We start from the raw sequence: 25,936 nt of genomic DNA on the forward strand, positions 1-25,936 counted from the left end.
CCCAAGGCAAGATTCCATTCCGAGCGAGTCCAGGTTACTCGAAGAAAAGAGCGTGTTCGAATGTGCCGTCTGCCTCGTGTGCCACGGAGGGAGGGGGTTAGTAAGGTAAGAGATCGACTACTCTTATTCGTGTACATCCCAAGAAGGTCATAGTCAAAGACGCGCGCGGAGAAAGAGAATTATCGAGTTCGATCGAGGAAAGAAAAAAAAATATAAACACTTACTGCCGTATAAGGTGGACGCTCTGCCCGCTGCTGGAAGCTGGAACGATCCTATCCGTCAATCGGAGCCGCCACCAGCAACCTTGCTCCTTTTCCTTCTCTGTTTCTTTTGGCCGGTTGCGAGAGACGCCGCAGCTGCGACACACACAAAGACAGAGAGTGGCCGATCCACGAAACGAAACGAACGAAACTACCGCCACTCCCGCTTAAATTCTTTTTCCCTCCGTTTTCACCGCAACGCGTACATCGTGTATATATCGATATACATCGAAAGCTCACGGAACGATTCGCAAATTAATCACACTCCGGAAATAATCAAAACACTCACTGTAAGTCGCCGCACGAAAAACACGGTTGCCTCCGCGTTACAAACTTTCTAGAGAAAAATCACGTGGTAACGCGTTCAACGAGTTACAGAAACGAAAAACGACAACAGCGACACTTGCGATCTATTTATCCACGTTCGATACCGCGAGAATCGATATCGATCACGAACTGAGACTTGCGTCCCGATTGTCACATTACGTTACACAGAGATAAAGAAACTGCCGATCGCAGAGCACTGACGCGCGAACGAAATCCTGTACGGGCCCGATATGACACACGTTACGCGTCGCACATACAACTTTCGCGCGCTGCAGACTCCGGCAGACTGAGTGTCGAGAAAGTCTTGAGGCTAGCGTACGCGATTGCTGCGCTCCTGGCGGCCGATACCCGACCTACAGCGTCACGCGTCTTTGGCCGGTCTCTCTGTATTTCGATTCCTTAGAAACTCGAGTGTACGTTTCTCGTAGGGGTTCTGCACATCCTAAATCAAATCCTTCGCGATTCACCGATGCAGAAATACCATCCGAAAATAACAATCTCGATTTTTGTAAATATAACAAGAACAGCGATCCTGATACGACGTTGTACATTTTATGCATCGTGATCGCGTTCAATGGTAAGAATCATTCATTCTAAATAAATTATCCACTTCTTCAATATATCGTTTTAAATCATCTTTTATAGGCTAAAATTTGTACATCATAAGAAGTGTCCGACGTTTCGTAGATTTTTTAGATTAGTTATGTATTTAACTGTGAATTAAAATCTATAAGATCAAATTCAAATTTTTTATTGAAGTACCTCGAACTGCCACCAGAGCAGAGGTATGATTTAAGTTAATCATAAGTCATAAGTCTGTATGTGTATAATATATCTAACTGTCAGTCTAGCGTGTAGCCACTAAACTTCGAGGTTAGTTTGTTTATCGCTCTTACCTCACTTCTACGAAGAAGTTCCCAAGCCCTCTCGGTAAACACGGCCGACATTCACACGACGGTACGCGGGTCGCGGTAAACAATCTCTTTTGAACTGTGAATACATACGAAGCCGTATGTATAGTGTATACGCATTTGGCAAGCACGTGGCACGAGTTATCTCGAAACAGAGTCGAATCTACGCGCGACATGATGGACGTATGGTGGACTATATTTTTCTATTGTACAGGTGCGAATGTTCGATGAGTGTAATTTAAATCCAATAGTTCCGGCGCAAACTTTAGAATTCATCGATCGAGCACGCTTCGGTTCTATCGATTCGATCATGGGAATTCCTTTTAATCCATACGGGAGAACGCATCGTGTTGCCGATATTCTCGCTTCGTGGTCACTATTCAATACGAACTAACGTGGATGAATTGTACGTAACCATCGCTCGATATGTAGGTTATAACGTTACTTTTGCAATTGGATAATTGTATTCATTGCGACTTAAATCGTTAGCGACAGCTTTGTATTCGGCGTTTTTTAGGCTCGTGAAATGTTAGTCGGCAAGGCTGCCAAGCGTAAATAAACGCGTCAGAGACAATAGCCATTGTGGAACGAATCAGTCGTGGAAATGGATCGTTCGGATTGGTATATAACGTTTTCTCTTCGTGTATGTTAGTGTTCGAACGCCGAAGTTACGATTGATCAACGTTAAATCAGAATGCAGAGGGAGTGGCAATGGCGGGCGGATTTTTAGTCGCGCGTATCTACCGTGCTGTTCGGGTGTACACCATTTATTAGTAGCAATTGAATAAATTACGTTCCATTCACCATAGTCCCCTCGTTCGTGTATTTCATGCATCGTCTCTCGACCTCATCCCATTCATGACAAAATATCTTTTTACGCTAATAATATCTCGCATAGAATAGTTTTTTATATAATCTCCTCCCGCGCGTGAACGGATTAACCGAATCAACCATGATTTCGTGCAACTCCGAGAAATACCAGATAACGTCCCGTTATTCCGGTCGTAGGATACATTGTCCATGAAATATTTTTCCGTAGTGAATTGCGTACGATATTGACGATACGTATACAATGTAGAATTATTATGGTTAAAGGGTTTGGTGTTACGCGTTTGAAAATTCAGTACGTTAGTCGGAAACGAGATGTAAGCTTTCGTATCCGCTATAAATTTTTGGTTTCGTAATACCAATAATTTTAACTTGTGCTTGTATATGTATCTTTCTTTCTTTTTACTCTCCTTTCTCGTATGCATATATTCGAGGTGCGGCCAAAAATATCTTACGATGAGAAACAGAAAATGATTTCTTACGCAGAAATAAACAAAGGTTAATGTCATTTAAGGTTTACTTTCAAAAATATATATATTATACACTTACATAGTTAACTATAAGGAGCATTGTAGTAATCAATCGACCGTATTTTATATGAGCTATATAAATGTGTATGTATACCTCGAAAACTTTGCCTCGGGCATTTTTGTCTGTTCGTTTGATTTGCTCTTTCATAAAGAATAATCTTCTGCTCGCGTATATAACAATTTCGACCGCGCTATGTTTATAGTCGAATATTTTTTTGTCAACAAGAGGGAAGAAGACATTTTGGTACGTATAAACGACTGCGCAGTGAGGTATTCGCTAAATATTTAATATTCGGATCGTTTCCAAAAGCCGGAAGTCATTGCAGTTTAATCGAATAAGCGAATCGATCAGAGAGACAGTTGAATGAAACAGCACAAAGAATATACGCGTATCTCAATATCGTGCATTCGTGCTCGCATTATGAGAATAGATATAGGAGAACAGGTATGAATCGGAAATCGTGTTATATATGACATATTCCGTCGAAAGCATTCCATTAAGATGTTCTAATTGATAACGAAGTAGTTTCGACTTGATTGCATTTTCTTCCAGTTTATGCAGCTTTTATGACAGTCTTTCAAAGATGAAAGAAGATCGATAACGTCATAAAGTATAAATATTGTTGATACATATTTATAAGGATTTTACCCGCAGATGTTAAATCATTATCTCCTTGCTCTAAGGATTCCTTCTTTTAAGAACTTCTAATCTTTTTTTTAAGAACCTCTGGAGCAGACTTGTTTGATTCTGTTTACTAAGATTTGAGTAAAAAGAGAGGAGCTACACGGTTGTAAGTGCGAAAATAAATTACGAAGTGTTTCTTAATGAAACTTTTGCAGTAGACAGTGCTGCGGTAATTTTTCAAGCCTGTCTCATTGTCTCATACTTGTCCTGTTCTCCATGGGAAGAGGATGAGCAGGGACTAAAACGTGAAGAATGAAAAATGTTTATGTTCTCTAGCAAAAACCGAGCGTAAAATTAAAACTTGCTAATAAAATCAGTTATAGCTGTGACGAAGTAATCAATGTTATTAGATGTTCCTTATTTATTTAATTATCGATTATTTAATTCTATACAAATGTCAAAGAATTATTTTTATTGATATTTTTAAAAAAATTCTAAAAAAGCAATTCATAAATCTTATGAATAGAAATGTAACGGAAATTAATAGTATCTACATATTCCGCGGTTTTCAAGTTGTTCCAATTGTACGATATAACGCAACCCTAAGCTTAAATCAATTCGTGATATTTTTCAACACGATTAGTTAATTCTAAGGTATGAAAACTATACAAAGTATCTAACAAGCATTGTTCCTCTGGTAGTTGGTAAACTTTCATTACTTCAGTTAAATACAATGTCCACCCAAGTTTTTTCACTCATTAACCTGCTTGTATAAGTATAGAACTCTATGATGCACAACTTTTCCTCATGTTCTGTTCTTTTGTTCGTACTATACTTCAGTCGCGAACATTTTTGCGAATACTTTTTATCCTTCAACAGTTTTCCTTAGATAATTTCACGTATCTTTAAATATCACAAACATAAACGTAAATCATTAGTAGCAAATAATTCGAATAATTTACTGAACTTCGATTCTTTCGCATAATAAAATGATTTCTTAATTTCAGGATACCTCAGTATCAGTTTACTTGAAGCTGTTACAAACTATTAAGAGAATGTAATTAAGCTGAGAATGTAGATAATGCCACGTATATTAAACTTGGGATAGTTGAAATATCCTACCATCAGCGTTTAACCACGTGAGTATCTTATTAAAGTATTTACGTAGCTATGTAAAAATGATAGTTAACTCGCTTGTAAATTATTATCCTTCGAGTTAACTTCTCTCAATTTCATTCCTGTTTCTTTTTTGCATTTTACCATAACTAATTAAACGCGTAAAGACAAAAATGCAGAAACGCGTTAAATTGAAGGAACTTTGCTCGAATTATTTTCAGTGACACGGAATATTACGCAAAATACTTTCATACTTTCATTAGCATCGATTACGTTTCGTTCAACAGATATTACGGTGAGTTGTCGCGTTTTGTTCGATCGATGATACTCGCGTTTCCAATTAAAACGGATTTGAAACTTGTGAAATTTCGTACAGTCGCCGCGAGCCCAGATGCGTCACCTAATTAATAGTCTGACATACACGTCCGATGATTCTCTAAATGCACAGAAGTGCTCGCTAATCGATTACTTCGGTGCATTAGCGTACAATGAGCAATCTATTGCAAGGAGGATCCCTGGCACGAGAACAATGTACTCATTCGAATGGAATAATGTACATTTCGAGTGTAAAGCGGAGATACTGTAAACTTCAGCACACAATATATTTACCGAATTCGAATTATTATGAATCAGCTAGTGGAAGAAAGAAATTATCTCTTGCTTAGGATCCTCCGTTCAGTCAAGCTTAATTTATACCCATTGTCGACAGACTGATAGATGAATGGACGTCATTATTAGACGAACGTTCTCGAAATTGCGCAAACAATCACTTCTTTTTTCACCAGGATTATTTAAAAAATTTACGTGATTTGATAATGATAATATACGACTTTGGGTTTCAAATTACTTTCCTTTTTCAATATATTCTTTCAATTACTAGACTTTAAGATCGTTTATGACATGAATAGTCGGTTTTATCATGCCAAATATTTCAAATATTCCTATTATCTGTGGATTAACCTTTAAACTTTCCAAATTACTGTCGTACATTAATCTGTTCACGCAATGAATAATAAATTGACCGGAATATCTTCTAAAATATCTCTATCGGATGCTCCAAATGAGTATTATCGAACAAAGCTTGAGAGAGATTACCCAAATTGCCATCTCGATCAACGTAATCCAAGTAACTTTTCTTTCAGAAGTCGCCGTAGTTTCTTACGGTCGACCTTTAGCTGCTTTTTCCTCTATAAATGTTCATCAATACGACCGTCCTTTCTCATCTGTTCACCACTTTCCCTTCGTCATTTTCTACCATTACGTGTAATTTCGTTCCACCATAGTCATACTTTGAAGAGAAGAGACATAATACTGTATGGCTACGATGCTCACGATGCTCGTTCACGCAAACGGAAGATATTCTCCTTTCTCTCCTCCTTCCGCTGGCCTATCTCTCTCTCTCTCTCTCTCTCTCTCTCTCTCTCTCTCTATACGTGCACTTTTCATTGCACGTCATCTAAGTTATTATTCCCCTATGCCTACTCTCGCGCGTGCTATTTCCTTTTTTCTTTCTCTCTTTCTTTTTCTGTATCCGGCTCGTTTCTTGTATTTTGATATCAGGCTCTGTCTGTCTCATTCCGCGGGCTGCTTCGTTAGTTTCAGCGGCGTTTGATTACGCGGCATAGCCGGAAGGTCCAATGTTTAATTTCTTTCTCTTTGCACGGCCTCGGGTTTCGTTGCGATGAATGGCAGCATAAGAAATAGTAAAGGTACGTTTACACAGGCAAGGCACGCGAAAAAGCACGCGGCCAGATACGCCGGTATTATGTGTGCGGCCGCGCAACCAGGCAACCAGGACATTGCCGGTTCTTTTGTAATTCCTTTCTTGCCGGCTTTTTAGTTTTACGCTATTCCCCCGATTTCTTTTGTGACAACTCGGTAAAATAACGCGTATATGCTCCAGAATTATGAGTGTCGACATAGTACGAACCAGTACAGGACCCTTCGAACAAACGCGTGATTGGCTACTTTTGCGATACCGGAAACCATTACGGCAGAACTTTATTTATCTCGAGCTGCTATCAGGGAACAAATAATTCATACAACCGAAGTTAATATTGGAGGAATTTATTGATCCTGCTTTCTATCTATAACACGGTTGCACTAATGATACAATATAGTTTGTGTAAAAGGTATGAAATCAGTCTAGCGTAAAGGTTGTAATTTCCTGATAACAAGGTTTCAAATTTCTAATAATTGGAAGGAGAAAGTATGTTTTTTCAGTAACTTAGGAAATATCTGTTTAATGTCTAGTTGACAGCTGTTCTTATAAGGAAATATGAGATCGTATAGTCGTTGTAAAGTGTGGTTATAACAAAATAGAAGAAAAATTAGTATTTAATTAAAGGTAAGTCCATTTATTAGGACTTGCCATACGACAGATAGTTCGTGTAATAGTGGCTTCTTAATACCGTTCACTACCTACGATTCCTCATTCAAATAATAGGAATTCACATTTAGATAAGTGGATTCAATCTCACAGGAGTTTCATTTAATCCGGCACTAACTAAAATTTCATTCCAATAAAGAGAGTTCTACTGTATCAGATTGTGCCATGATTATCTGTAGATTTTAGCCGAAGCTGAAAGTAAAGTTCACTCGAGTATCGATCTGCGAAAGTGTAATACTACCATTGTCTTATTACATGTTGAACTGGCCATCCCACTTATGGTTATTGAAAAACCGACTTCTAATGAAATTGAAAATGAAATTCGATGATAACGAAATTCATAACCAATTTAAAAAATCTTCTTCGTGCTACGTTCTAATTAGCTGCCCTTGAAATATTATAGTTTCTTGCTGCATTAATTTAATGCCTGTAACATTTATTGGAAAATTGGGTAATATTTTTTTAGACTTGCTACGTTACATTTATATAATACCGACATATTGAACGTCATTACTTCATTATACGTTTAATACATGTATTATTTACAATTACCCGTAATATACACTTTAATTCTTAATACAATCAATTGCATCGTATGGATTTAATTGTTCAATATGTTTGTTTACAATGTTTATTAATAGATTATGATTATTTTCTGGAACGAAAGATAACTTTGATTCGCATGTTGAAATCATGAAAATGTCAATTCGAAATGGTCATGCAAAGATCTTGCAAAATAAAGTCGAAAAAACAATTACGATGTTCGAAGAAGAGGAATTATTTGCACAATCAGTTCCGTACATTTTGAAATTGATGAATCTCGATATAATATGTAGCATTTAAGTTGAATTAATATCTATGAATGAACATAGCGAACATCAAGATGTTTGGTGAACTATAAATATGAACAACATATTTCTATTCGTAAAATGACATTTATCTAAGAGAATATATCGTAAAATGTAATTAAATCCTGCGATGATAGTAGCCATAAAGAAATTTAACGATCAATAAAAAATCTGTGTAGAATTAAAAGAATATTTAATATTTACTAACAGAGAACTATTATATTAGAAATCGATCTGGAAGGATTTAAATCTCAGCACGACTGAACATAGGTACTCCACTCGTCTTCCTTTACGATCACATTTCTTTTCCTTGGACAATGGGTTTCGTGCAAATGAAACGACATTCGAGACATTAACGTCGCGGCTAAATGGTAGAAATCAAGGGAAACCGTGGTGGCGAGGAGAAAACCGGAACGGATGTGATCACGGGAACGTAACGTACCATGGTAAATAAGTAATGTCGCGGGGGAAAGTGCACCGATAGAGTATCAGTTCGAAGGGAAGGAAGGAAAGAAAGAACTGGTCGGACAACGCGCCACAGAGCAGCCTGTAACGATAACAACAGCTTCGGTAAAGAATACAAATTGTTCTATTATTTCCACGAACAAAGAATCACGTTGTAAAAGATTGGAATCTGGAACGAGTCTTATCAAAAATAAAACCAACCGGCCGGTTTCAAAGGGATAGTGGTAGGTAAGGAACGGAATGAAAGAATGGCGCTATATCGACTCGCGGTAAGCATTCGAGATATTGATATCCTCGCAATTGTATACGTTTGGGAAATAGAAATTTGTTGGTAAAACTCGACTGCAGGCTATTTATTATTTAGATCGTAATATGATAAAGTTAATTAAATGATAACTGTCTTTTTATCTCTCACAAATTTGTATATCGATCAATGTCGGATGATAAATTTACGCAGCGTTAATATCCGGCCGCTAATGAAGGAATGTGGCATTCGTGACAGAGTAGATATCGGTGGAATGTCGACAAATTAAATAAATCAGATGATTTATGATACAGATTTATTTGCTCATATGATCATAAGTATATAATAATTGTAACCTAATACTCTGCGTATAAATATTATCGGCCCGGGAATTGGCCGTTTAGGCTGGTTAGAATCAGCGTTGTTACACGGTGCCAGTTTGTGAACTCATTAGAAACAGACGTTTACCGAGAAAGTGTTGTTAGTATGGACAGAATAGCGTTGGTATAACGACATTCATGAACGACGTATATTCGTTGGAATGGTTTTTATTATTTAAGTATCTACACGCTGCTCCCGAGCCCGTATTCCCTGATCGCGCTCTGAATATGTAAATCCAACGGGAAAGTGACGTCAACGTCCTTGTGTTTGTAGCCATTCAGGAAGTAAGACGTCCCTTCTATGTTAGCTGGAAATTCCTTTGGTAAGAATTCCTTTTGTCGTGGTTCCAGATCAAATCCTGATATAGGATATTTCAATAAGCTGTCATAAACAAATCAAACAAATGTAAGTGACATGAGACTTACTGTAAGAATATAAATACGCAGTACACTGGTATATCATCGATTTGATATCGTTAATGTTATAAGTAGGAATTACTTACACATACGTCGTTGGACTAATGTGGATACGAAGAGGTTCACTTAGAGATTCAAACTTATTAGCTAAGGTAACATTGTGTCCGAAAAGACAGTACCTTGGCATCTTTTTTCCAACAACTCCTGCTAGTACCATTCCAGTGTGAATGCCAATACGCATCTAAAATATTATTTTCATCATGAATATTTCCCTTATTAAAAATTCTATCAATTAGAAAAAGATATTTCCAGTTTATAGTCTTCAAATTACAAAATGTTAGGAAGAAATAATATATGTAACATTTATTTCGTGTTATTACCATTATATGAAAATTTCGAAATATCATAAACATGATAAATAAATTTTAAAATCGTAAGAGTACAATATTTAATTATACCGACGTAAGTTACAAAGTAATAAATTATTAACTGTAGTGAATTATGGTTTGTATCGCATTAAATCTGGCGTAACCTACTTTGGAAGTTAATGCAGTAGCGCAGTCACCTTACTTATCATCCTTTCTGTCATCGCAAGCAAGGAATACTTTAAATGGGAAAAGTTTTAATAGTCTCATAAATAGGAATAGCAAACAATTAAATACCATATCCTTGAAATATGTATATAGCGTGGAATATTAGTCATTTCTACACGCATATATATTATTTGATTAGAATTTTCAAATTGTTAGACACTTTTAATTGATATAAGATTTATTAAAAAAATTTCCCAACTAAAATGTACCTATATTAAATGGGATGCAAACCCAATAGTAAAATACATTAAGGAGACGTAAATATTTCCTCACCCTTATTGGTTTACCCTTGTGAGTTAAATGATGAGAACATGCTTGTATCATTTTTAGAGCCATCCAAGCTATTTGTTGCGCATGAATGTGAGTGTTACGATGAAGGCCACATGCAACGCAATAGGCATCTCCAATTGTTTCCACCTGAAATTTTGATTTTAACTTAATTAATATCTTCATAATAAATCTTAGAAGATAATACACTCATTTATGTAAAATTCGCACTTTATAAATATCTAACTGGCCACAAAATGAGTCAAACTGTTCATAAAGATTTTGAAGCATATTGATAACCATCATTGGTGTCGCGGTAGAACAAATTTCTGTAAAACCAACAATATCACTGAAAAGCATCGTCACCTCAGGATAAGTTTTTGCCTCGATTGTCTCTCCTAAAAGAAAAATATGCAATTGAATTCAGATAAAATTATAATTCAAGATCAAATAAAAAACGAAAGTTAAAATATTAGGACTTTTTTATTGGTTTAACCATAATTGATATATTTACCCAACCATAAACGCTTCGCTATATCTGGAGGAAATATAAGATGAAGCAAGCTGACATTCTTTTCTCTTTCCGCAGACACAGCTAGGTTTGCTTCTTCTATAGAGCTTTTCAGTTTGTCCATCCGTCTTCTCAAACCATCCTGCGTCAGAAAATTAATTTTTAATTAAAATTATTCCTCCGTATGATTATATAATTTTCAAAAAAAAAAAAAAAAAAGAATTCAAATAATGGATTTATAAAGAGAACAGCTTTATCAGCACATGTTAGATTCCATCCACTGTACTGGATAGAGTCGCCATCTAGAACGTAACGCTCTGTATGCTGTTGCCCTCTATCCTGAGGAATCGAAATCTTTTCAAACAGACGCGTCCTTTAAAGATGTATTACGATCTGAACATCGTTCAACCCAATTGAAAATCCTAATGAATACTTCAAAAGATCTATTCATTGATGAAATTTTCATCGACGGATAAAATTGCACGTTGAAATTCTCTCTTACATCATAACATAACGCATCGCTTAATGGAATGTATAATATTGTCGCTCATATGAATTCTATAAATATAAATGTAACGATACCGGAGAGAGAATAAAATGTGAATTTTATTATACCTGTGCCCTGGCCTGTTCCCCAACCAGGATAACGTCTCTCGTGGCGTCGTGTAATGGAATATCAGATATAAAAAGTCCTCGGCCAGTTAATCCTTCTAGACCGTTCAAGAATGGCGAACTCACAAATAGAATGGAATCCGATTCAGGACAATGGACCATCTGACCTTTCATCTCTAAACCCTGGAATGATTGAAGTCCTATTAGTAGTAAAATTTTTGTAACTCGATTCGATATGGATAATATATTCGATGCTTCAGCATTTTACATAAAGATCTTAAAAATACGTATAACGTAATACAATCTTCGACGGAATTAGATTTCTGTCGATCTTCATAAAGGCTAATTTAGTATCATCTCGTATTATTCCTTCAAATTTTCAACAACTGTGGCAAAACTTAATCAGAGATTAATCTCGATCTCTGTGACAGTAAAAGTTAAATCTTCGATTTCGTGCACCGATATGCAATTCGGCAAAGGTCTGATCGTTGTACGTGTAATAATTTTATCGATTTGCATGAGAATAACATTGTATATTCAGATACCTCCGCGGGATATTTATCGACGCCCTGCGGTCTTTGAAGGGTGAGCACGAAAGGTGTATTCGCGCGCTTCAGTATCTCATGAAAGATCAAAGTAACTCCACGTGGCCGTGTAAAAGCGAAGTACGTCGATATTTCTCTCCCCAATCGGTTAAGATGATGCCCGAAAATCCTCATAAATCCGACTCCAAGCTGCACCAGCTCTAATTGTCGATCAACCACAAAGTGCCATGGGAAGGCTTTGCAGAAACTTGCTACCCCCATACGTAGGTCCGTGGCTTCGGTCGACAGTGGACGGAACGGGGACGTGACCGTGTCGAGATTATCGTCGATCTCCGGATCGACCACCAAATGCTCGCTATAGCGCTCTGGAATGATATGATACCTGCGAAGCAGTTCAGTGAACGTTATTACGCTTGTAGGATACAGTGCCTCGGGTTAGTGTACAGAGTCGAATCATGTTATAGGTTAAATCAAATTCTGAACTTCAGACTTTCAAAAACTTCAATTTTCAAAAAGTACTCCAGATATTCAAATTTCCAAACTTCATAACTCTTAATATCAAATTTCATGATACACAAAAGCAACCCCAATTTCTTACCTATTTATTAGATTGTTAATTACTTTTTGAATTCATTCTATCATACATTGTACGAACCGATTTTCCTTACAAGGTGCTTTAATCAAAACGGAGCTAATTCGAACTAATTACGGAACTGGGCTCGAACTATTTAGACGGTGTTTCTTTCTCACAAGTAATTGGAAGTAGATTTACTATTTAACGAATTCGTTTCCCATAGCGAATGTGTAATGAAGTTCTTGAAATCGGCAGGCTGTCCGTATGTTCCCGGTTTAAATGTCTGCAAACATCGGCGATCAATATTTGACCACTTCATAGTGGCGCAATTTCTAGGACTCTTCCAGTATAGGTGTAAATCGAGCGATACGATGTCTACACGCACAGAGGCTACCGATCGAACGAGCAAATACTAAATATTGTTCTTTTGAATGTAACATAGAACTATCGTACATCGGTGCGTATTATTCGTTTCGAGTGTTCCGACGATCAATAATTCGCAAGTTGGCCGTTGGACGTACCAGATTTCAAATACATATTCTCAGCTTAAATCTATAACGGTACATGGAAGCAGGATAAAAAGCAGTCGAGGAGCCGCTTTTTGGATTAAATTCTGCCAACCCTCTTTCTGCGCGTGTGTGACTATGTTTTCGCCTCCGCGTACCAACTTTATTAAAATTTTTATATTCAAATATACCGTTGTTACAGTTATTTCATTCGTTGGAGATTGTAACTAAGCGCAAAATGAACTATAAAAATATTCGTTCTGTAAACAAGCATGTACGAGATTTTTCATTATAGGGGGAATAAAAACAAAAAACAAAATAAAAAGAATGTAAATACATTATCGAAAACTACTTACCTAAAAAATTTGGTGTTGTATGGATCGGGTAGAATATGTACATTGGCATCATCGTTATAAAATTGTCTGGCGATGCCCTTTAGGCTACCGACTAGTAGATACGCGACAGACGGGTGGTCAGTCGTAAAATGAAGCTCGATCGCTTCCGGCGTGGCAATGCATACGAACTCTGCCTCTGCCTCGGATCCGGACTGGTGTTGCACGACATCGTTCACGCCATCGAGGGTGGTCAGGAAAGCTGTCAGATCGTTCCCGAGGCAACGGAACGCTCTTTCAAGTAGACCCACGCAAGCAGTATAAATCAGCTCTTGGCCAAGCCGATCGAAAAATATGCTCACGTCCACGTCTGAAAAAGGTTTGCTGAATTAGCTTCGACCTTCGTCGCGTAGTCATCTAAACGCAGTCCTAGTAGAATGGACCTTTCGCAACTGGAAGCGAAGAGTAACGCGAATCCCTTGTTCAGATAACTCGAACGCTGACCTAGGTGCTTTACGTTCGAACAAGTTTGGTATATGTGGGTCAGGAGTGACCTACGGTATATACTTACCGTTAGATGTTCCTTCGATAGATGCTGAATCGAAGTAGGAGTAATTGGCATTTTTCGGAAGGTGAATCGATCGTTTTAATTGGTTCTCTAACTTTGAAAATCGTGGATTTTATAGGATTCGGATAATATAAAAGTTTCAACATGCAGAAAATGGGAAAGGAAAGCTAAAAAAAAGTATTTGAAGCTACATTGGAAAGTGCATGATTGGAAAAAGCTCGGGGGTTTACTGTATCAGAAATTTAAATATACCTACTGTCAAATGCGACAGAAAATTACACGAAATGTTTTACGAATAATTATTCGGTTTTTTGATTGCTTCTTTACACGTTTGTTTGAATATTTTTTTCAGGATGTCTGCGTGTAAAATGGCAGGTTGTTAATTACTGATAGTATTACTTGATAAATAAACACACATTCTTTTTTCAACGAAAAGTATTAATAAACTGCTGTTAATTATGTAAATTCACTTGTTTTACTTGCGTGTAGTGCTGTTAATTATGGACGAAACGATACCTCCTACGATATGACTTTTATTTTTTACGTTATTTATTCGAATGTGGTTTTCTAGCGCACGTTAGAATGTTAGATTTAACTCCAAGAGATTCGGTAGAAAGTCTGGGACAACACGTTCGTTAAAAATCTTGTTGAGTTACCAACCGTATTTGTAGAAACTTCCTCCATATAAATATTTTCTAGTAACAAAAACTGCATGCAGAAAACAATCAACTCTTGGTTTATCGATATCCTCGTTTATCACCAATCAAATACTTCAGCAATTACTTCTTTCGTGGAAACAAAAGTCCACTCTCTATCGTTGGAACATTATTCAACTGAATTTACGATACTTAACAAGTTTCCCGAACATCGCTGTAATTCTTTTTCGAAAAGCCCATTTGTCTCTTCAAATTCTCTTCGATTTTCTCACATTTTCTCTCGCATCAGTTAACCTGATTTCATTAATTACTTAGCTATTTCTCGAGCGTTTCAATGGAATGCGTAATGTCTCGTTCGCGCGAGGACAGTGAGCAGACGTTGAAATAGAAATTTCAACAAGCAGATCACGTTTTTTCTTCGCGACTTTTAAAGCTGCGTATTTAGTATTGATCGTTTGAACATCCTGAAAGTCAGGATTTTTCAAAGTTTACAACATTGTCGTTTTACGTTTACGACGTTTCACGTTTATAATCGGTTAACCGTACCCGAGCACATCGTTGTTTTTCAATCCCAAAGTCGTAGGAAATGTGCTTTATACGACATACCTATACGTTTTAAATACCAGTAGTTAGCAGAAGGTTTAATATCTTTCATGTCCGGCAAGTTCGATGTTTCCCGACGGATGAAGCAATTAAAAAAAACAACAAGAAAATCAGAACAGAGAGGTTGGCTCTCTCGTTCCAGGGAGAGATTCGTCGCAGCAGACTGAATGCGACAGTAATTTCGCTGACGAGACGACCAGCGACGAATTACTCGAATCTCCCTATCCCCGTGATAAAGACCAAGCAAAATGGAGGGAACAAATAAAAATTCCGATCGTTACACGCTGAGTGCTTCTAATCTGATGATAATCGGACGATTTCGATTTGTCGAATGCCCCCTCCGTTATTGTAATTCTGGTCTCTAGAATTTTCTGGCTTGACTGAATTTTTCAGAAGTTTTCAAGGGATTAAGAAGAAGAAGATTTTGAAGAAGATAGATTGATGTAAATTGGACAAAATCTGCGATTCATGCTACTATACATTTTTTTTTTTTTTTTTTTTTTTTTTTTTTTTATTTTATTTTGGTTATTTTACAATTTGTGCTTGCGGACATTTGGTAAAGTGTTATATCTTGTTGGTGAAGAAAAAAAAATATAAATAAAAAATAATATAGCATGTGGGCGGCTACCCCCAGCGGGGTGGCTACTATACATGTACGTGTTTTTCTCTGAGTAAATAATTACCAATCTCAAATTTCTGGATCACTCCAGGAATGATGGTTCTTGCGTTAATTATAGGGGTGCTTAAGGACTGCTTTTTGCATTTCAAGAGTACTGAACTTTCCCAATATCCAGATTCAGCACAGATCCGTTTTTGCGTTTGTGTTTTATTATAACGGCGAAGAGAATCGATCGATCGAATAGCTGAATTGCGAGATTCGAATGTTTTTTACCTGTAACAGTTACGAAGAAGAAACTCACTCAGGTGAATCATTATTAAAGCTTGTTTCAAACACGATGATATTGAAGTAACACGAAACAAATGCAACTCAAGAACGTATATCAGATTGATCGAACCGAAGACTCAAGTCTTTTTTCCAATTAAAACCATCTTCGAATTACAATGCTAGCATGAAATCTCGAAAATCCTTGATTCTCCACATACTCTACAGAAAACTCTACGATCTCAGCTTCTATCTTCCCTTGCGGCTCTATTGAAAAATGTAAGTTCCTAGAAGGAAATCAGCGGCGTGCAGGCGAAGCGTTTCGAGGAGGTGGGAAAAATTTACGCGTCGACCTCGAGGTCGTGCGGTCGATAAACGACCGATAGAATCGAGTTCCCGTGATAAAGCGGCGGTTAGCTCCCTTGCAAATCCGGAAATCGAAACGACCTGGCCCGGTTAGTTCTAATGGCTGCACGTATTATTTCCCACCGAATGTCACTGGCAGCGCACGATAATCAATAGCGGTCACCGACCGCCTATATAATACGTACGGCCAATCGTCTGGAACATCGCGTGATGCTTTTGTGACAGCCTGCCAAATCGCCCAGCTAAGCTTGACAAATCGATGGCTCCTTGGCAGTCTGAGTTCGCAGCCTGTCGTCGACTACAACGAAACTTCTATAAGAGGTAAACATGTTCAGGATACAGGGGGAGCAAGGAACTAAGATCAACCTATTAGCGTGGTATATATGAATTGAGATACTCGGAGGAGTAAGTGGTATAAATGACGAAATATTGAACCTATTAGGAGGATCAAACAATATAGTTTATTATAATGTTACAAATATTTGAATATCTTTAAATTTTATAAAATCACGGAATCTAAGTGGACGAGAAATAGCAATGAGAAAAGTATTAAGCAAATCTTCGAACTTCTTCTAAACGTTAAACAATTAATAGACGTGTATAATATTTTTATAAAACGTTATAATAATATCGTAAGGCATTGGAAATTTATAACAAAATTTTCTAGATAAATACAGATCTTTTGTGTTATTTCCTGCACTCATCATGTTTCTGGGAAAAAATGTACTTGTATCATTTCCCACAGAGTCCCTCAATTGGTTCCGAAACCTAACCTGAATCAACTCGACGTCGATTCTGAACCTTACCAGGCAATGTCATAAATGTCCCTCCTGTGGACATCGAATTTATGGTGTTATAAATCCGAATTTATACGACATATCTCTTTCTGAATTTTACGCAGGATAAAATACGATTCAATTACTTATTTAACAAGTTTTTGACCCGAAAGAATTCTTATTATATTCACATTAACTTTTATAAAAATATCTTTGATCACATCTTATAGTTTCATAAAGATGTACTTATTAATATAATTAATTCAACCATCACTTCATACTTCAATCCAATAATTTCAATAAACGTAACATGACATTAATAACAGTTGGAAGGCAAACATGGAAAGGTCACATATATCATGCACTAGAACAAATTGTTTTCAATCATTTAATAATAAATAATATTGGATGCAACAACAGAGACATCACAATATTTGTTTATGAAAATGTATATTGAATGATTCCACTTGATATGTCGTATATTTATAGAAGAATTTACGAATTGTTTGTATTCTACTGACTTGGAAGAGAATTGTTCGCTGAAACTAGAGTTTTGCACAGGTATACCGAGTCGTTACGATGTTATCGATTGAATGCTGTTCAGTTAGATACTGCTTATATGCCGCAATGTGACTTGAATTCTTACGCTTCTTTTAAAGTTACGTATTTTAGAGAGAAAATATAAGCTATGGACAAAATCTGGTTTGCGAATTTTAGTTTGTATTCTCGTTTTCTAGAAAATAACGGCTGATCTAGTTTAGGAAAGTAAAAGATGGCTTTTCTTGGAAACGGAACAAGTGTGTAGAGGAAAAATCAAGAGTACCAGTTCCGTGAAAAGTTTAGAAACTTCTTTTTGGTAGAGTGATTCGTTATTCAATATCGAACTCGTTTGAATCTTGAAAATTTAATTTAAGAATAGTTTTCTACTTCTTAGTGAATTTGTGACACTGGTGCGATATATGTAGATAGTGAATTGCAAAGATTGTCAGGAAGTCAACGAAAATGTGGTTCTGAGGAAGCACATAGTCCAGAAAACGTTCGAGAAACTCTGCCCTCTCGATATTTCCGCTATTTTCCTGTGTTACAATCTAATGTCGTGGAACACGAAGGTTCGAGTGAAGGAACACGCAACACCGTGTAGGAGGAAATGCCCCAGTACAGAGTCACCGAACAAATCCTCGAATCGATATTCTTGAACCTTACAGGGACTACCCTCAATTACGAAACTATACAATAACTATGTCTTTGTCGTAAAAAATTTGAACAGTGATGCTTTGTGCAGTGACATGCTCTTTCTCTTCTCAATTCATGAAAGGTCCCATGTGTTCCATTACCAAAGCAACGTTAAGGCAACAATACGGTCTAACGAAATATCACAGGCTTCTTCCCAGTTCGCTTTGAACCTGCGTTCGACATTGGCGTGCGGCGTAACAGTTCTCAACCGCGTTTATTCGTGACTCGATTTCGACGAAGCAGGGTGTACTCCCTTTGAGGGGATGTTGATATTCACGGCTGATTGAATAGCAACCGTTACATACGTTTGTGTATGCTTTTGCAGTGTCGAGCACTTTGGTGCATGTTTCGTATCGACGATTCGTGGACCATGATACGCGACAAGTTATAGAAAGCTAGCTGAAATTAGGTTATAGAAACAGATCTGGAATTTAAGCAAGCGACTCTCAAAAGATTCGTGCCTCCTTAAAAAGGTTGTATCTTACTTCGACTAGTCCCTTTCTTCCGCTAGCAAGCGGTAGTGTATCGATCGTGATTGTGTGCAGCGTTTCCACGCGAGTCAATAGGAGAAAAGGTCTAATACGGGATACGCCTTTTCAAGGCGAAGCGTCTCGAGCCACTCTCCAAGGCTCCATCACGATCGTACGAGAAATCCTTTTTGCGCTTGGCCAACTCCAAAGAACGATCTCGTGCTACTCTCCCTCTTGTTATCTTTTATTTTTTCTCTTTCCCTCGCTTATTCTCTCCTCATCCTTCGCTGTTTCTTTCGCTCTTGTTGCATTGTTATCGGTAACGTCAGAGGAACAAGCTTCCACACCTAGAAGACAGACCGTACCGCGAGAAACCTGTTCTTTGGAAAACCATCGATGTTAATTTTACGAAGTAAAACCGATCTCATGGATGTCTCTGAAGTTTTCACGCAGTAATAATATCTAGCAATAATAATGCGTTTAAACAGGGAAATTATATTAGACTCGGTCGGAGATGAATCTTTCACGGTTGGTAAAAGGGTTTTCCATCCTAATTGCGAGGGCGCAAGCTGTGCCGTACACCGCAACGCGGTTACAAAGGGTCGAGCTATGTTATTGCATTATCGTAGAGCATGTTGCGCTAATGAGTAATAAATTCTTATCGTCTGAGCTTTCTCTCGCTGTACATATTGTACTCCATCTTCGACAAGCAGAATCCCAAACGCAATTCTTATTCTTTATTTCTTATTACTTATTCTTTATTCTTTGGAATCTTATCCTCTAAGTGTTCAGATATTTTCATGTATATTGCTTGACGTGTTCATAGCGAAAGGAATTATCGTAAAACGTTCAGATGTTGCGAAATGCACGCGAGTGTCACGCCATCGACGAATAGACTTTCTGATTTCGAAAGACCGCTGCCGGAAACCGTTGATAAAGTTCCGACAGAATAGTCGAATTTGAATACGTTGCTCTGCATATTGATTGACCATGATGATTAATGAGACGTTCACGAAGCATGCTGTACTATAACTACAGTACTTGACAACCGAATGCAAATTAGGTTAACATGCCCTCGAAGATGAAGGATCGTGCCTGAACCACCTGACAACATATATTGCATCTCATCGAACATGCTAGTCGGAATTCTCGGTGCATCATTAAGATCCATCGATGGAGAACCATTATTCACAGACTGCTAGGATCTTCTTTTGTCGAAGTGACTTTATTAAGTGGGAAAATTATTGTTTCACCGATGTGGAATTATTCTTGAGAAATTAGCTTCTTAAAACAATTAATTTGTATTATCGGTTGTACCGGTTTGCGATGAGAACTTCCAATAAACTAATTAATTATCCTGTTCCTTCAGAAAAATTCTCTCATCTAAAGATTTTTATACGTAGTATGGTAAAGTTTCCAACGAATACAAGCATAGTAGCGATTTCGCACAGAGAAAAACTTCGCCGGTAAACGAAGTTTGTACAGAGAATTTTAGAATATGATAGACCTTTAATCGAATTTCATTAATTTCTTTTATCTGAATGTGAACTTTTATTATTTGATTTCCTATTTTATGAATAGTAGACAATGGGGAAAATATGGAATTCTAATGTATCGAGCCACAGGCTAAATATTTGCCATAAATAAGAGTATGTTGAACAGGTTGAATATATTCCAAAAATATACATTATACATGTGTCTATCTACATTCATAGCTTTGAAATATCGAGGACTATTCCTTTAAATAGCACATTTTCAATGCAAAGGCATCGAAACGAGGCTTCTTCCATACACCTGCATGGTCGATACTTTCATTAAGCAAGACAAAAAGCAAGAATTGGGCCACTCCATTACAACCCTGATTTCCATTATGGATCCATGTAATAAGTTTACATATGAACGGCAAATTAGATCGTAGGAGCGCAGCGGTTAACGATCAGTATACATACAGTTACATCTTTAAAAGTTCTGTGTGCGCAACTTATAATCATCTTCGAATGCAACAGATGTTTATCACGGTTAACTGGGTGAAGATAATTGCAGCAACTACTCTGTAAGTGCCCCAACAAGTGCCCGAACAATGTCGGCTCGTTTTTAAATTGGCTGTTCTACCCCCTGAATTAGCGCTTTCATAGATCATTGAATATTAATGACATACACGCATATGATATGACGTACTGTTATGAAAAAAATATTAACAGTCTTTTCACGCGTTTTACGGATATTTATAAATGCAATAAACTCATAAACTGTGTTTATAAGTAAACATACAATACAATTTGTTATTGCTTGTGATGAAGAGAATAATAAAGTTAATTGTTTGAAAGTAATTATTTCACACCAAGTTTTGAAGAACAGAATAGTAACAATGTTTTAGTATGGACAGTGAATCTGCTTTTTACAAGGATTGAAACTTCATAAACATTCTAATTAATACGAAAGATTTGTTGTAGATGTCTGCAAAGCATACATAAATTCGAAATCAGTAAACATCGTATAAATGACACTGAGTAAACGCGACTACATGTCTAATCAATACGATAACGTATTAAAATAATATCTATTTCTAATGACATAACATACACGCAATTACTGAGAACATACATGCATACAATGTAATACGACATAAACAACTGAATACCAAAATCTCGTAAAAGAAAACAATATAAGTCAAATCCCTAGGATTCCCAGACCTTTCCAGATTCTCTGCGTCTGGATTTTCCTCCAATCTTCTGGGCTTTTCGATTTATGAGCGTCTAAATCTTCGAATTTTTGGTCTCCTTACTTTCTGGGCTCTTGGATTCTTGGATTTTTGGAACCTTGAACTCTTGAACTTCTGGGTTCCTGAAGTCGTGATATCGTGGTCTTTTAGATCCTTGGGGTTTTGTACACGTTGAACTCTTGGAGTTTTGTGTTTTTGAATTAATAATCTTTTAGTTTTTGTGTTCCTCGGTACGTGGACTGTTTGAATCCTTTGGAATTTCCAGGTTCGCAGTAATAATTAAACAATCATTTCTGACAATCAAATTTTCAGACTTGGTTTTTTTCAGAAACGAGCCGACATATGAAAAAATTTCTGTTGTATTATGGTTGTATATGTATTTTGTATATGTATACTATAGGTATTATTAGCTTACATTTTTAGTATTCTCTCTATCAAGTCAATGTATCTAGTAACATTCTCGTTGGGCCCTATATATTCAGTAGCGTTTCTAACGGAACCCACGTTCTCAATATCGTCTGTGTTGAGACCAGTGTGGTCCATATTGTCTTTATCGGGTCACACATGTGTCAGGTCACTTCAGAGTAACCATATATGCGTCCTATTATGGGTTGGTTTAGATTTACCACGTGTTAGACGAATGACAATATGCACTTTGACCAAAAATCTGTTATGTATAACCTATACTTCCTGGAAATTTGACCATATATGTATGCTTTAAATATATACACATGTACGTACTAAAGAATTTCATCCTTATACGGTAAATCTCTTCTACTTTATATACGACGTATAAATTTTATGTACATACATTTATTCAATAAATTTACCCATTTATCAAGATCCTTCTTTTACGTGTATATTTCATAATCTTTATAGTCTAACTCATCACGTTCTTCAGTCTAATAACATTCAGAAGTTTCAGAAGAGAACAGAAAACGTGGTCGAATTTGATTTATTAAACGTACTCTCATCTTTCGCTTTTGGTGTTTCGTTGGTAAAATATTCAGCCAGACACTCGTTCGTCCCACATCTCGTCCAAGGATACGTTAGTTTCAATCTCGAGAAGGAATATCTTAGAGACCAATGGAACTCGGTACGCATCTTCGAAACGATATAGCAAAATCTATGTAAAAACTATCTACGATAAGAATTATGCACAATTAAAAAATTACGAACCGTTTGAACGTGACAGAGCCAACTAGGAAAACGACACATTCAGGTATTTTCCATTAAGCGTACCAAGCTTGACTCCGTAAAATGTGATCCACATCATAAGCACTATCGCCGGAAACATGATCATAGTGGACACGAATGCAATTTTCTTGGACCACGCTCGTCAGGTTCATTATTGGTTCAGGTCAAGTATCAGGTTAATTAATCTTTCAGGTTAGAAATTACATGCATATCGTATGGCGTTATTGCATCGACGTGAAAACTTCGCATATGGGATCGTTTGTTGCACGCCTTGCAACGGCGATCTTGTTAGAACTGTATCATCAAGATAACGTCATGAGCGTGACTGGCATAGTTACTTGGGTATTCTGCTCGTATCACGAATTTGCATTTCTACGGGTAATTACGGGGCTAGGTAGCTACGATTCCAATTCGCATTGCAAGAAAATCAAGATTCGAGCCGTTTTCGACGACACGTGCGCATGTATTACATGCTTAAGACCGTGTGCATACGAGTGATACATGTCAGTACCATTACATGCGCCGTAACAGTGCCAACGCATGTTTCATCGCAGATATATTAATCGAGATCTTACACGTTAATCACAAATTTAAGACTTTCGCAATCTGGATATCGTAGAATGTTCAGTAATTAATGTTGTGTGTTTTTATTGTCATGAATGCGCATACTTACATTGCCAGTCATAAATGAGTCTCACAGAAACCAAACTGATCAACTTTACTTTTTATCAGTTTCACAATTTCATTATAATTAATAATAATAAATACACAATTAATGATCAAATTTCGAAAAAGAAATTATTATTTTCCATTGAATAAGAGTTTTGATTGTAAAGCCATTTAACATTCAGAATTTTATTTCGATTTTCGTCTAACATTGCAACCAGCTCTTCCAGAGATTGAGTGGTTCACTGATGTGTCTGATAATTCGATACTATGTACAATAGGTAATACTCAGCTATCAATTTTGCCCGGTTCTAGTTATAGGAGTGTATTAAATAGAGATTATGAAATTTGCACACCGTTCGTGATCGTTTACCTACTTCGCAGTTAGGGAATAACGAATTAATTCGTCTGCGATTCAACTTTACCGCTTTGCAAACATGTGATATTTACGTACGTTCCTCAGGGATTGCGTTAAGAAGCGACTTCGATCACGCTATCCGCGAGGCTTGAACGTGATCGTGGATACTTTTTGATAGAATAAAGTTCGAAGTAGGAGAAAGTGCGAGTGGTTATTGAGGAAAGAACATTTAGATTTTGATTATAAGCATGATTGGAAAATTGAAAACTGCATCAAATTACAAATTACTGTTGCATCGAATTTACAACTTCGGGCGAATTTTTTAATTTATCTCCGCAATTTTATGCGCACAATTTCGTATACGTCATTTAAACATAAATAATCCGTACGGTTTATAATAAATCTAATTTCGTGATTTTTATTATAATCCACATTTGTTCACATCATTAGCGAAAAATTTCTGCCAATACATCGCTTCGCTATTTGCGTCATCATCTGTGAGATTATCGTTTTCAATATCGTTTCCTGTCTCTGTACGATATGCGTCACGTCGACGTTCGACAAAACCAGAAACCGCATCGTGTTTAATTTTCACGGAGGAGAGACTGTATTTCAAAGTGACGCATCGATTCTCTGATGAAGACGCGCGAAAACGAGTGGATCGGATAAAAGGGGATTACAAATTGTGCCCCTGTTACCAAGATGGAACGCCTTTGAATATTTTATATCCGCCGGGCTACATATCGATTGGTTTTCGCGCCATTCCGCGGTCATTCAATTAAAAACTCGGTCAAGCCTGTATTAACGAGTGACGCGTTATCAACGGCCGTGTGAGAGAGGAAAACGGCCGAAGACGTTTAAAAGAGAATCGCGGGGAATAGAAAAGCTCAACGAAATTAGTCCCGGATTCTCTGTATGAATAGATACGCCCGACGTTCTCCATTCATCGGGCTCCAATTTTTCTTTTGCTTCTTCTCTTCTATTTTCTCTTTCCTCTCTTCACTCACAATCCTTTTCATTTTTGTTCTTTTTATCTTTCTTCTTCCATTAAAAAGTCGCCACAGCGTCGAACGACGGCATTCGACCGAGTACCATCTCGAAAAAGAATTGTTCGACGTCCGGCGCCAAGTAAACTGCATAGAGCACGCAAATTGCCGTCCATTTATCGTAACCGTCAAAAAAATGAAAATGTCCCCATGGATGCGATCGTGAAACGCGTTTATAGAGGGCATCGATTTTATTTTACGACCCGTGCTCGTCTGCCCGTAATTCGACGCTATAAAGTGTCTTCTTTGAAGAAATTCTCGCGAAATTGATATCTGTACCAGTCTTGTTTGCAACGTGGAATGACAACAAAGACACGGTTGCGTGGATTTCTTTTGCTCGATGTCTCAACACGCTCACGGAGCTAACAGACAGCTTCGTTTCCTTGTCGAAGACAAGCAATAACAAAGTTTTCGAAAGAAGATAAAAGGCAATACCTACGAATGTCTTGAAACGATATATTCGATGTGATGCTCAGGTTTTCTTAACGTTTTACGTTATTCGCTGGACTACATATTTCCACTCTTAAACGTATCTTCCCTTCAATTTTATAACCAATTATGTTATAACTTTATTATTTATTACGTTTTCATGATTTTGAAAAATATAACGAATACTGTATAATAAAAATTGTAGTATATTATTTTACGAAGAATTACAATGGATTGACTTACACCACTGTGATTCAGAAACCTATGTTACTTAAGTATATTCATCTATTCGTGCAACCGATGCAATATGTAACCTAAGCCTTCGCCATATAAAATACGAGCAACATCACAAGCAATCTGTAAATGGACAGTGTCTTGCTACCTTCGTACGTGATACACGAAACCCACGAAGTATGGCATAACTTTTCGTCTCTAGAGATTCGAGGGAAGATTTGTCGGGTACGGCTTCGGAAAATGGTGAAATGCCAATACTCATCAATACAATAATCATAGACTCGTTCTTAATCTGTCGCGCGACGGTACCTTGTATGACTAGAAAGATAGAATGTAAGGTGCTTTCAAATTATAAGTTAAGTTACCAAAGAATAATAAAATAATAATAGAAATAGGAATGGAATGTTTTTTATGTAGTGAGTATCTGTTAGATTTGCAAATGTTAGAAT

The 25,936-nt window shown here is 37.1% G+C and overlaps 1 protein-coding gene and 2 long non-coding RNA genes across 4 annotated transcripts in view; 2 read left to right on the plus strand and 1 right to left on the minus strand.

Moving 5' to 3' along the window:
• The first annotated feature begins 917 nt into the window (after positions 1-917).
• The window catches only part of LOC132915273 (uncharacterized), a 65,998-nt gene continuing 40,979 nt past the window's right edge, over positions 918-25,936 (plus strand). The window contains exons 1-2 of one of the 2 annotated variants that reach the window (XR_009659823.1): positions 918-1,164; positions 4,489-4,620. This is a non-coding gene — a long non-coding RNA (uncharacterized LOC132915273). Of the gene's footprint in view, positions 1,165-1,421; positions 1,713-4,488; positions 4,621-25,936 lie in introns of those variants that run through there. The other variant, XR_009659829.1, reaches the window with a different exon arrangement.
• Positions 8,076-8,862, plus strand: LOC132915306 (uncharacterized). The gene is made up of 2 exons (XR_009659837.1): positions 8,076-8,288; positions 8,445-8,862. It is a non-coding gene; the product is annotated as an uncharacterized LOC132915306 (long non-coding RNA).
• The window catches only part of LOC132915004 (head-specific guanylate cyclase), a 48,898-nt gene continuing 31,804 nt past the window's right edge, over positions 8,843-25,936 (minus strand). Inside the window, exons 4-11 of the mRNA XM_060974622.1 lie at positions 13,305-13,650; positions 11,869-12,250; positions 11,327-11,506; positions 10,715-10,853; positions 10,432-10,598; positions 10,207-10,350; positions 9,427-9,581; positions 8,843-9,305 (exon numbers count right to left, since the gene is read on the minus strand). Of these exons, the coding sequence (XP_060830605.1) occupies positions 9,107-9,305; positions 9,427-9,581; positions 10,207-10,350; positions 10,432-10,598; positions 10,715-10,853; positions 11,327-11,506; positions 11,869-12,250; positions 13,305-13,650 (1,712 nt within the window). The 3' untranslated portion in view covers positions 8,843-9,106. The remainder of the gene's footprint in view (positions 9,306-9,426; positions 9,582-10,206; positions 10,351-10,431; positions 10,599-10,714; positions 10,854-11,326; positions 11,507-11,868; positions 12,251-13,304; positions 13,651-25,936) is intronic.

Source organism: Bombus pascuorum, chromosome 1, assembly GCF_905332965.1.
Source record: "Bombus pascuorum chromosome 1, iyBomPasc1.1, whole genome shotgun sequence".
In the NCBI taxonomy this organism is placed as follows: Eukaryota; Metazoa; Arthropoda; class Insecta; order Hymenoptera; family Apidae; genus Bombus; species Bombus pascuorum.